At 39.5% G+C, this 13,541-nt stretch overlaps 1 protein-coding gene across 1 annotated transcript in view; it reads left to right on the top strand.

The window, feature by feature from the left end:
• The window catches only part of LOC124613032 (integrator complex subunit 7), a 157,348-nt gene that overhangs the window by 43,918 nt on the left and 99,889 nt on the right, over positions 1–13,541 (top strand). Inside the window, 1 exon segment of the mRNA XM_047141600.1 lies at positions 11,821–11,937. Within this exon segment, the coding sequence (XP_046997556.1) occupies positions 11,821–11,937 (117 nt within the window).

The following is a 13,541-nucleotide window of genomic DNA, read 5'->3' as shown; positions in this document are numbered from 1 at the left end:
CCTTAACATCCCACACTCATCACCATTGTCTCCAGGCTAATAATAACTCATAATCACAAGTACCAGTCAAGACAGTACAGTGTTCTCAACGTCTCGTCTAAAGCACTCTATCGTCCTGTATTATATGTATTATCCAAGGATCCTACTTTCGGCCCTAAACGTGCATTTAATCAGGCTGCTTTGGTGAAAGACCTGCTTTCCTTCACAAGTAATGTCAACTGGAAGTATCTCTGTGCAACCCAATCTCAAAACCTTTCCAGCAGCAAACCTGACATTGAACCCTGGCAGCCGCCAGCAATGTCTTTCCTCCTCATCCCGTCCAGTAAGTCTCCCATGACTTTCCCAAACTGTACTCCTTTTCCTAAACCTCTCCAGTTATTTTCCTTCACTCCTTGTCCTTCCCCTTCAACTCTTCTGCCAGAAGAAGGAACCATTGGCTTCGAAAGCTTGCACAAATTAAACCTTTGTGTGTGTGTTTGTGTTTTCATGTTCTCCTGTCGCCACTTGGTGCGTAGACTTTTTTTTATGTATATCCAATTAGATCATTTACATATATAGAGCAGTAGCTTAGTGCCTGATGCTTCACTCACAAAGACTGTATGGTCTGCACAGACTTTTCTTTTTTTCTGTAATTGAATTTTTCTACTGTTCACAAATTGCACCACTTTGTAAACTTTTTATGGTAAATAAGGTCATAGAAACAGGGTCTTTGCCGAATGTACTTCTGACCAAAAAGCAGTTCTGGTAGCTGAAGTTCAAGGCTTTTGTTATTCATGTCTTTAGTGTTCTTGCGCTAATATTTCCATAGGAACCTCATCCCCTAACACATATTTCTTTATATCTAACCGAGAAGTGAAATATCTATTTGTGTGGATTTACCTTTAAAATTTTTCTAATATAAAGAAATATTTTCTTAAAAATTTTCATCTCCTATTTTACCCACTTACTGGTTGAATCTCCAAAAGTGCTGAAACACTTATTTTTATATTTCTGATTGAGAAACCAAATATCATTTTTTTTAAATTCCAGCTTCAAAATTGCCTTAATAATGGTCAAGAAGCCTTTCCTCTCCAATTTCACCCTGTTAGGAGTGTAATTTCGAATGATCTCTTCTTAAATGACACTTACAGTAGAAGATCAACATCCTGTCCAAATTTCGAGCTTCTGTCCTTAGCAGTTTGGGCTGGGCGATGATAAGTCAGTGAATCAGTCTGGCCCTATTCCACCCCCTTAGGGGTTGAGTTTCCAGACACAGCGAAACACTTTTTTTATTCCTAACAGAGAACCCAATTATCAGTTGTCACAAATATAGCTTTAAAAATGCTTTCACAATGAAATGCTTTCATAAAACATTTCACCACCACCACCCCACCCCTATTTCACATCCCTAGGGGTTGAGTATCCAAAAACAAGTGAAATGCATTTTTTTTATTGTTTTCCGTAACAGAGAGGTTAAATACAAATTTTCATAGATTTATCTTCAGATGCTTGCATAATATTTCCATAAATACTTTCATCCCCTATTTAATCCCCCAAAACACTGACTCACTCATTTTTTTATTTTTAACTAAGAAGTCAGATAACAATTTTCATAGATCTAACAGTATTATGAAAAGGATAGGTACTACTCACCATAAAGCAGATATGCTGGGTTACAGATAGGCTCAACAAAAAGACTGCCACAAAATAAGCTTTTGACCAACAATGCCTTAGTCAAAAATAGAGGACACACACACACACACACACACACACACACACACACACACACACACACACACACACAGAGTGTGGCTTCAGCTGCCAGAGACTGCAGTCATGTGTGTGTGATGTAGGTCTATCTTCAAAATTGCTTAACAGAGGTATGTTTTCGAAACACCTTTCATCCCCTGTTTCACTCTTTTAGGTGTGAAATTTTGAGAAGTACCTTCGCAAATGCTTAACAGAGGTATGTTTTCGAAACACCTTTCATCCCCTGTTTCACTCTTTTAGGTGTGAAATTTTGAGAAGTACCTTCGCAAATGATGCCTACAGTGTAAGATCAACATCCTCTGAAAATTTTATGTTTCTATGCTTAGTGGTTTGGACTGGATGATGATGAGTCAGTGAGTCGGGACATTGCCTTTTATATACAGAGACAAGAACGGTCCTATCACACTTCTCTGGAGCAATTATGATGGAATCTTCATGACCAGTGAGCACTCACTGTGCAGTAGAGTGTACTGGGTTCTATTACTAAAGAAATATTCAATCTACTTTCATATCTGAGAACCCATTTTGCACATTCAGACCTTCGTTAACAGTTTGCAATGGCACATTGTGTCAAACACTTCTTGGAAATATAGGGATGTGGAATCTGCCTGTTGCCCTTCATCAATGATTTGCCGGATATTGTGTTCCGCATGAATGAGCAGTGCTGATGGAACAATTCGAGGTGGTTACCTGTAAATTTCCTGGTCATGTTGTAATATTAGGGAAGATTTCTACTTTTCAGCTCTAGACTTGGAGATTCAAGTGATTAAGCCAGCTAATAGGGACAAGGAATCATGTGCAATTGTTCTAAATGCTGTATGAGAAAATAATCTTGAGCAAGTAATCAGAGAACCAATTTGTGAGGATAACATCTTAGATCTCCTGGTTAAAAAGAGGCCCAAACTTTTTGATTTGCTTGATACGGAACAGGGAATCACTGACCATAATGCCATTGTATGTCACTGACTGCATGTGTAAATAGGAATGGAAAAGTTGAAGAGCATTAGGCACTGTATATTAGTCATGTATGTGCCAAGCAAAATTGTGAGAGGTTTGAAAGACCACCATGATCTGGCAGCCATGTTAGAAAATTGCTCCATAAACAAGTTGAGATTCGTTGTAGATTTTAATGTAACCAAAGCCTTATGGACAAACAAAAACTGAACAAAGTGAAAATTCAATGAGAATATTCTGTCTACCAACGTAATATAAAACCCTAAGAAGTTGAAGCCAATGAGTAAGTGGACCAAAGCCATTTATACAGATGCTCAGTAACCATAATGGTATGGAACTAGGGTATGAGAAAGAGAAGGCCAAAACTCTTTAAGTTCCTTTTTCCAAAATTGTTTCACTGAGGATTGTGCTACAGGTCCAACATTCAATTCTCACACGAACAATAAAATAAGAGATATTGAAGTATGTGACATTCAGAATAGAACATTAAATAAATGCACTCAACAGAAGAAATATGATTGAACCCGATGGGATGCTTATACTGATCTACATAGAATGTGCAAAACATCTTGCTCCTCTGTTAGCAACAGTCTACCAGAAATCACTAGTAAAATGAAATGTTCAAAGTGATTGAAAAGATGTGCAGGTGATTGCTATTTTTGCACCAAAGAGTTGTATACAGCTGTAGGGTATGTTGCTGAAATCAATCTTTTAAAATATAGGAACCTGTTTCATTCTCTTATATTATGACCTAGTTCGGCAAAAAATATTTGTTCTAATCAACATGGATTCAGCAAACAGTGATTGTATGAAACTCAGCTCACTCTGTAAGGCCAGTAGAGCCAGGAGACAGTAGATATTTGTGTCAGATTGATGCTGTATTCCTTGACTTAAGAAATACGTGTGATAAAGTTCCATACTGTTGCTTGATGAGAAACAATCATTGTGTGAAATCTAGCTCACTCTGTCCGTCAAATAGACCTGAAGGTTCATCAGGCCCAGATTACACAAACATATGGAATATCAGACCAGTTTTTTGGCTGGGTTGAGGAGTTCCTAGCAAATGGAACACAGCACAACATCCTTCATGGAGAGAAATCTTCAGATTTAAAAGTGATTTTGACATACCTCACAGGAGTGTTATAGGAGCATTTCTGTTCACAATATATACAGGGTGAGTCAGATAAGTCATAACACTCCTTGTATCTCCCCAACCGTAATAGATACAAAGATGCCATTTGGATAGTGAATTGCAAGGAATACATCACATTTCGTGTTTGTGCTATTTTTTATTACAGAGATATGAGGCAATCTTTTTTTAATGGAACCCTATGTTAAATTTTAGCGTAACACGATGGGCTTAAAAAGACAGTTTCAGTTATGTGCATATCATAATATTTAGGTGAATAGTTTTTGAGACACAGATATGTTCCTGTATCATGTTCGTCCTTCGAAGCGACGTTGTCCGATGCAACCTTTCCTGTTGTGTAGAGTACATGGTAAATGTCGCGAGTCCGTCCTTACACAAACACACCCATTTACCCGACAATAGTAATACATACTGTGATATTTTGTACAAAAATTAACTGATGGTGTCGCGCAAATGTTATTCAGTTATTTGACAACTGTGATACCAAAATAGTAGACAACATACAGTATTAACCCTTTAACTGCTCTGGATGTGTTAACGTGTGTGCCTTTGTACCTGTCCCTGTGTGCTCTGAACGTGTTTACACACGCCACTAGTCCTTCTACCTGGTACTCTGAATGTGTCTACAAGGGACAGGTACAAAGACACGTGCATTAACATGCCCAGAGCAGTTAAAGGTTTAAAGTACTACAAGATGTTAATACATTTTAGGTAACAGAGATACAAATGTAAATGAGGAGGCCCTTAAAGGTCAGAATTATTTCGTACATATTTGTTTTTTGTTTGAAAATATTTACTATTGATCACAATATGAAGCAAATACACACAAAGATGCAAAATACATACTGTACATGATACAAAACTTCACTGAAGCATGTGCTCAAAATGCTTCCCCTCTGCTGCAATGCACATTTGTAGTCGCCGTTCGAATGATTGCTGCGAGGGTGTCACGTGAGATATCAACGCACGCTTCGATGATACGTTGCTTCATATCGTCTGGCGTAATTGGTATTTGAGCATACAGTTTTGTTTGATTGCTCCCCACAGAAAAAAATTTAGAGGGGTCAAATCAGGAGACCGGGCTGGCCACTTCACTTCAGCATGTCGTCCTATCCAACAATCCAGGAACTATTCATGTAACAGCTCTGTAGCCACACGGGAAGAGTGAGCAGGACCGCTGTGAAGTTGGAACCCTATGCACTGATGTGTAGTTAGTGGTACCTCTTCCAACAAAATGGGCAGAACGTTTCGCAGGAAATGTGCATAGTTATTGCCATTTAGTACACCCAGAAAGACCATACAGCCTCACAATGACATTTCCGACAATGCCACATCACACGTTAACACTCCATGGTTGCTGATGCTATACCTGTCGAAGCCAATGAGGGTTCTCTATTGACCAGTAATGCATATTATGCAAATTCACATTACCATGGTTGGTGAAAGTCGCTTCACCAGTAGAAAGTACCCGTTGAAAAAATGTTGGATCATCTTATAGGCGCTGCAGAGCAAACCGGCAAAATTCCTTGCGCCGTTCAAAATCCACACCGGAGAATGCTTGATGTAATGAGAGGTAAAACAGGTGAAACATATGCCGGTGCAATATGCGTAGAACACTCCTCTGACTTACACCACATCCCGAGGCAATATGTTGTGATGAAACAGTAGGGTCGCTATGTGCCAACGCTAGATGCGTAGAACACTTCTCTGACTTATACCACATTCCGAGGCAATATGTTGTGATGAAACAGTAGGGTCGTTATGCGCCAACGCTAGAACGCCCTCTTCATGTACCTCGCCAGTTGCAGCTTTCTGCCTTGTCCACTGTATGGCGTTCCATGATCCTGATTCAAGTAGTTTCTTGCAAATACGTGCAAGAAGGTGGTGCGTAGGATGCTCACGATCAGGATACAGCTCTCCATAATGCTTTATTGCTCTAACAGCATTTCTTCTGCTTTCACCATACACTAGAAGCATATCCAACTTTTCTTCTTTGGTGTACATGTCTGCTCCAAGAAATTGTGACAGAAATGCGATGTCTCATTACCCCAGCAGCACAGTTATACCCTTCTCTCCAGCTACCTCATGCGTCACCTTGCGGCGTTATCGAGAAACAGGAAAACAACACCTTCCCTGATAAGTTCCTTAGTGGTCAATAGGAAAGGTCGCATTGTACAGTGTCGCTTTGAAGGACAAATACAATATGGGAGCATACCTTTGTCTCAAAAATTATTCACCTAAATATTATGATATACACATATTTGAAACCATCTTTTTAAGCCCATCATGTTAAGCTAAAATTTAACATAGGGTTCCATTTAAAAAAAAAACCAAAGATGGCCTCATATGTCTTTAATAAAAAATAGCACAAACATGAAATATGATGTATTCAAGTAGCCCCTGTCCCTGCAATTCACTGTCCAAATGGCATCTTTGTATCTATTACTGGGAGGGGGGGGGGGGGGAGAGATACAAGGGGTGTTATGACTTAGCTGCTACACCCTGTATAAACGATAGTGTGTATAAAATTGAAACCCGCATGAGGTTGATCATGGTGCTGCTTTTGTATATGGAGAAGTTGCAACGCTAGAAAATTGTAACATAATGCAGGAAGGTAACCACAGGATCCACGCTTGTTGTTGGGGTTGGCAGTTTACCCTCAACATAAACAAATACAAATTTTTGCACATAGGTTACTGGTAGTCTCTATTGTTGTACCATTACATAATTGTCAAACAATCACTGTAAGCAGTCACATCCATTAAATTTCTGAGTGTCTGCATCATCATCATCATCATCATCATTATTTAACAGTTCCAGTTTCCTGAGTACTGGTAATGAACCTCTTCCACTTAGTCCAAATACACCTGTTCACGGAGACCATCATTTGCTGTCCATCCTCTGGTCACTAGATCAGCCTTAATCAAGTCCATCCATCGGGTTTGAGGTCTTCCTTGAGGTCTTTTACCATTCACCTGTCTTTCCAAATTTATTTTGGCTGTTGTAGTTGGCTCCATTCTCATCACATGCCTGTACCATTGATGCCTAGATGTTACAATTTGATCTAATAGGGATGTCTTGATTCCAGCTTCTTTCCTCACCACCTCATTCCTTAACTTGTCCCTCTTGGTCTTTTGGATGGTGAATCTAAGAAATTTCATCTCTGATGCTTGCTGCCTTGATGATTCTCTTTTTGTGAGGGTACATGTTTCAATACCATAGGTCAATATTGGTATGAAATAGCTTTTAAACATCATCAGTCTGGCCAGTTTTGGAATCAAGTCATCCCATTAAAAGTGATCTTACTTGTTGGTAGAATTCAGATCCTTTTTGCACTCTGTTGGTGACACTTGCTGGTTCTCCATCTCTGTTGACTGCAATCACCACTGTCTTGGTTTTGCTGATGTTGAGGTTATATTTCTGGAACTGAGATTTCCATTCATCGGATTTGATCTGTACTGCCTCTTCAGTTTCACCTCATATCATGATGTCATCAGCAAAGGCAAATGCTTTCAGTCCACCTGACTTCTCCTTGACATTCTTCATTATAGTATCCATAACAGTGATGAATAGTAGGGGGGACAGTGTACTTCCTTGCTGAACTCCACTCTTGGTCTCAAACCATGATGATACCAAGAGAGGAGTTCAGCAAGGAAGTACACTGTTTTGAGTGTCTGCATGTGGAAAAGTTTAAATTAGAGTGACCACATCCCAGACTGAGATTCATTGAAAGAATCCTCTGGAAGTATATTTCACCTTGAAAGAGGAACCTTAAAAAGCTCTCATTTAGCCATTATTTGAGGATTGTTTATCTGTCTGAGACATTTACCGAATAAGAGAAAGTAGAGAAGGTCCAAAAAAGAGCAATGCATTTCTTCGCACATTCATTTAGTAAGTGCAGAAGAGTCATGGAGATGCTTATTCAATTACACAGACAGATGCAACAAGAAAGATATTGTGCATCGTCATGTGGTTTTCTGTTTAAATTCTGTCAACTTACGTTCCTTTGATGTATATCTTGTGAAAAGATCATTAAGGTAAAATTGGAGAGATTCAAGCTTGCATGGAGGTCTGTCAGAATTACTTCTTCCCATGCACAATTTGTGACTGGAATAGCAAGATGGGTAAGTCACAGCCAAAGTATCCTCTGTCACACACCATGAGGTGACCTGTGGAGTATAGATTTAGATGTAAATTAGAGAACACATTACATTAGCAAGAAAGTTCTACAAAAATAATTGAAATATATTCTTAGAGAATCCAAATTATAAGCTGGAAAATGACACTCTGACAGACTGCAAGTAATACCATTACATGTTTAAGACACCTATTAAAATATTTCCATCTAGCAGCACACTCTGCAAACCACTGTGAGGTTCATGATGGAGGGAACTTGGCATGGTATCACACTCTTGGATTTCTTGCTTTTCCAATTGTGAATGGATTCTAGAAGGAATAATTGCTTAATGCCTCTTTGATGATTCTCTCTGCCCTTCTTTATATCCTGTATTAGCCCTATCTTATGTAGGTTTGATATTCTAGCAGTCAACCTTGTTGCCTAATTAGTTTATTTGTTAGTTACTACCAAAGTTGTCACTTTCACAATATTAGAGTTTTCAGTCAAGACTACTTCTAGTTTATTGACATTTCCCAGGGGTCCCATAATGTTTGATGGAATATTGACATGCACTGCATTCTACTTTTTCTCTAGTCACTGAACAAGCTCCAAACAGAGAACTCTTGTAAGAAAGGATACTTGTTAGCCTCATTCATAGTACGAAGGCCCTACCTCTCGTACCCAGTTAAAACATTCGTTAGGTCAGTCCTACTCACTACCCTCCTATTAATCAGATCAAGCAGCCTCCCCTAAGCAGACTTGTTAATGTGTAAGCAGCACCTTATAAACCTATGTCTACCTGTTGTCAGTCCAACATCAAGAGTACTAGCCTTTGTTTCAGCAGTGGATGAAAGAAAGAGCCCCTGCTGTAGGTTTTTGCCACACTGTGTTCATGAATTTGTCTGTTGCCACTAGGTAAGAAAGAATCTTTCCGCCTGACAAAAAAAAGTGAAGCCCCCAGAAGACATGGTCTGATGTCAATGTAACTTCATACATGTATACACCATCAGCAGATATGTAAATCATTAGAATTGCAATTCTTTGCGATAGCTAGAATGGCCACCAGAGTGCATTAGTGTTGTTCGAGTGTAGTGCTGTTACCAGATCGGGTAGGGTATACAACGAGCATGAACAGTATTGGATGTTGAGTGATCACTGTGAGGAACAGGGAGATGCTGCATATTCATATGAGACAGTGTTATCATCATGTCACAGAGTTTGAAAGGTGCTCCATAATCGGTCTCAGTTCGGCCAGTTGGTCGAATTGCCAGTATCCAGAGTTGTAGGGTATTCAGGTGTGACAGTGATCTGATTTTTGACTTCGTGGAAATGTGAGGGCAGCATACTGATTGTCAACCGTGACATCTGAGTGCTACAAGGGAAGATCGCCATATTGTGCGCTTAGCCTGTCATCTGAGAACAAGTAACAGACACCAAATTAGCTAATTACTGCCCTATGGGTAGACTGCCATTATCACCACAACAAATACAGCTGCATTTTGAATCGTGCTGTGATTGGGAGGTGTGGACTGCTGATAAATGACATTACATTGTATTCGGCAATGAATTGTGATTCTGCGCCATAACACGTGACCATCCTTGGTAAGTATGGCAGCAATCTAGGGTGAGGTCCTATTCTTCCAACATTTTGGAGATGCAGCTGCATGCCCTCGGGAAAAGTTTCTACGGTCTTCCAAACTGATTATCCCCGAGGTCGGCTTCTACCAGTTTTTCCATTCATCTGTAAAGAATTCGCGTTAGTATTTTTCAGCTGTGACTTTTTAAACTGATAGTTCGGTAATTTTCACATCTGTCAAGGAAACGTAGTAGGTGAATATGGATTGGGGGTAAGAAATAAAAGAGGATGCCGTGTGGTAGAATTTTGTACTGAGCATAACTTAATCATAGCTAACACTTGGTTCAAGAATCACGAAAGAAGGTTGTATATGTGGAAGAATCCTGGAGATACTAGAAGGTATCAGATAGATTATATAATGGTAAGACAGAGATTTAGGAACCAGGTTTTAAATTGTAAGACATTTCCAGGGACAAATGTGGACTCTGACCACAATCTATTGTTTATGAACTGTAGATTAAAACTTAAGAAACTGCAAAAAGGTGGGAATTTAAGGAGATGGGACCTGGATAAACTGACTAAACCAGAGGTTGTACAGAGTTTCAGGGAGAGCATAAGGGAACAATTGACAGGAATGGGGGAAAGAAATACAGTAGCAGAAGAATGGGTGGCTCTGAGGGATGAAGTAGTGAAGGCAGCAGAGGATCAAGTAGGTAAAAAGATGAGGGCTAGTAGAAATCCTTGGGTAACAGAAGAAATATTGAATTTAATTGCTGAAAGGAGAAAATATAAAGAACGCAGTAAATGAAGCAGGCAAAAAGGAATACAAACGTCTCAAAAATGAGATCGACAGAAAGTGCAAAATGGATAAGCAGGGATGGCTAGAGGACAAACGGACAAATGTAAGGATGTAGAGGCTTATCTCACTAGTGGTAACATAGATACTGCCTACAGGAAAATTAAAGAGACCTTTGGAGAAGAGAGAACCACTTGTATGAATATCAAGAGCTCAGATGGAAACCCAGTTCTAACCAAAGAAGGGAAAACGAAAGGTAGAAGGAGTATATAGAGGGTCTATACAAGGGCGATGTACTTGAGGACAATATTATGGAAATGGAAGAGGATGTAGATGAAGATGAAATGGGAGATATGATACTGCATGAAGAGTTTGACAGAGCACTGAAAGATCTGAGTCGAAACAAGGCCCCGGGAGTAGACAACATTCCATTAGAACTACTGACGGCCTTGGGAGAGCCAGTCCTGCCCATACTCTACCATCTGGTGAGCAAGATGTATGAGACAGGTGAAATACCCTCAGACTTCAAGAAGAATATAATAATTCCAATCCCAAAGAAAGCAGGTGTTGACAGATGTGAAAATTACCGAACTATCAGTTTAATAAGTCACAGCTGCAAAATACTAATGCAAATTCTTTACAGATGAATGGAAAAACTGATAGAAGCCGACCTCGGGGAAGATCAGTTTGGATTCCGTAGAAATATTGAAACACGTGAGGCAATACTGACCTTACGACTTATCTTAGAAGAAAGATGTGTGCTTGTGTCTGTGTATGTGCGGATGGATATGTGTGTGTGAGCGAGTGTATACCTGTCCTTTTTTCCCCCAAGGTAAGTCTTTCCGCTCCCGGGATTGGAATGACTCCTTACCCTCTCCCTTAAAACCCACATCCTTTCGTCTTTCCCTCTCCTTCCCTCTTTCCTGACGAAGCAATGGTTGCTTGCGAGAGCTTGAATTTTGTGTGTATGTTTGTGTTTGTTTGTGTGTCTATCAACCTGCCAGCACTTTCGTTTGGTAAGTCACATCATACTTGTTTTTAGATATATTTTTTCCACGTGGAATGTTTCCCTCTTTTATATTCGTATCATTAATTTGAACCCAACAATTACGTTTGTTATTGTCACTGTTGCATTTTGAAATCTTTCCTGTCATCTTATTTTCTCTTTCTGTTTTTGCAAGTAGTTTTACTTTGTATTCACCTTCTCCTCATTACCGAATCTACTACACAATTTTATCCCGCCTATATATACTCAATAATACGTAACCCACTTCCAAACCATAACAAAAAAATTATATATATATATGGAAACATTCCACATGGGAAAAATATATCTAAAAACAAAGATGATGTGACTTACCAAACAAAAGCGCTGTGTGTGTGTGTGTGTGTGTGTGTGTGTGTATATATATATTTTTGTAACAGCAATCACTTCTCATCCCAGTCAAGCAAAATTGTGCATAATTTCTATGTTCTAGGTTCGACAGCTGTGTACTGAGCTACTCCCTAGTTACCCGGCACAGGAGTTTGTGTCAGTAACGTTGAAGACACTTACTCAACTTGCAGCAGCAACTCTGGTTGACATACCCAGTCAGGTGAGTCAGATTATTTGGTAGCACAAGAAACTAGAAGGTGCAGCTGTTATGAACAGGTTTCTTATCTTTCTTTTTCCATTGATATTAAGATAACCAAAAACAGAACTTGATTTGGATAGGGACATAGTAGGAAACTAACTGTGGCTTTGTTGAAGAAAGTGTCCATGCTTTTAATGTACATGATGGAAAGCAAATGGGGCTCCACATAAACCATTCATGCAGTCCTTAGTTCTTAGCTGTATTTTATAATACGGTTTATGTCCACAGCCGGCCAGTGTGGCCGAGCAGTTCTAGGCACTTCAGTCTGGAACCGCCCAACTGCTACAGTTGCAGGTTCAAATCCTGCTTCGGGCATGGATGTGTGTGATGTCCTTAGGTTAGTTAGGTTTAAGTAGCTCTAAGTTTTAGGGTACTGATGACCTCAGATGTTAAGTCCCATAGTCCTCAGAGCCATTTGAAGCCATTTGGTATGTCCACAAAGTAAGTTCCATTTGGTTATATAAAACAAACGTGTACAGATACAGAAAAAATATTTATTGTACAAAAATCTACAACTGTTAAACTACTTTTCTACATAGCTTCCGAAATTTTGTAGGTACTTGTCACAGTGTGGCACAAGTTTTTGTATGCTTTCTTCATAGGAGGTTGCGCCTATGCAGTCAACCATATGGTAATGCGTTCTTTCAGCTCATGATCATCATTGAAGTGTTGACCATAAAGGACAGATTTTAGGTGTAAGAAGAGATGAAAGTCGTTATGTGCAAGGTCTGGGCTGTATGGAGGATGATCAATTGTGTCCCAGTGAAATTCCCATAAGAGTTGTTTGGTCACATACACCGTGTGAGGTTGGGCATTATTGTGGGAAAAAAAAACACCTTTTGACAGTAATACATGGCACTTGTCCTGTACTGCGCGGTGCAATTTCTTAATGGTCTTTCAGTAACCATGTGCGTTGATTGTTTGGCCTCATGGAAAGAAATCAATCGGCAAAATGCCTTTTCTGTCCCAAGAAACGGTGCACATGACTTTTTGAGGTGTCAAGATTTGCTTAGGCTTAACCTTTCTTAGGGATGAAGTGTGCCTCCATTACATTGATTGCCTTTTTGTTTCAGGGGTGTCATACGATACCCAGCTTTCATCCCCCGTGACTATCCGAGAAAGAAAACCATCACCTTCTTCATTGTACCGTGTCAAAAACTGAAGTGCACTGACCATCTGTTGTTTTCTGTGTTGTTCAGTAAGAATTTTGGGTACACAATATGAGCAAAGTTTTCAAAATTTCAGTTTTTCAGTAACAATTTCATGAATTAGTGATTGTGAGATTTGCGGAACTTCCATAGCAAGGGCACTAAATGTAAACTTACAGTTGTGTTTAATCTTCTCTTCAGTTGTGTGAACCAATTCATCAATAACCACAAACGGGCATCCACTTCATTCTTCATCGTGCACTTGATCATGTCCTTCATTGAACAGTCTGACCCATCTTCTAACCATTGAATCACTCATAACATTTTGTCCGTAAACCTTGCAGATATGCCGATGAATTTCCTTTGGTTTAATTTTCTTTGCATTTAGAAAATGAATCACAGATCTGATTTCACACA

The sequence above is a fragment of the Schistocerca americana genome, chromosome 4, assembly GCF_021461395.2.
Source record: "Schistocerca americana isolate TAMUIC-IGC-003095 chromosome 4, iqSchAmer2.1, whole genome shotgun sequence".
Classification (NCBI taxonomy): Eukaryota; Metazoa; Arthropoda; class Insecta; order Orthoptera; family Acrididae; genus Schistocerca; species Schistocerca americana.
This window is presented reverse-complemented; position numbering and strand designations above follow the sequence as displayed.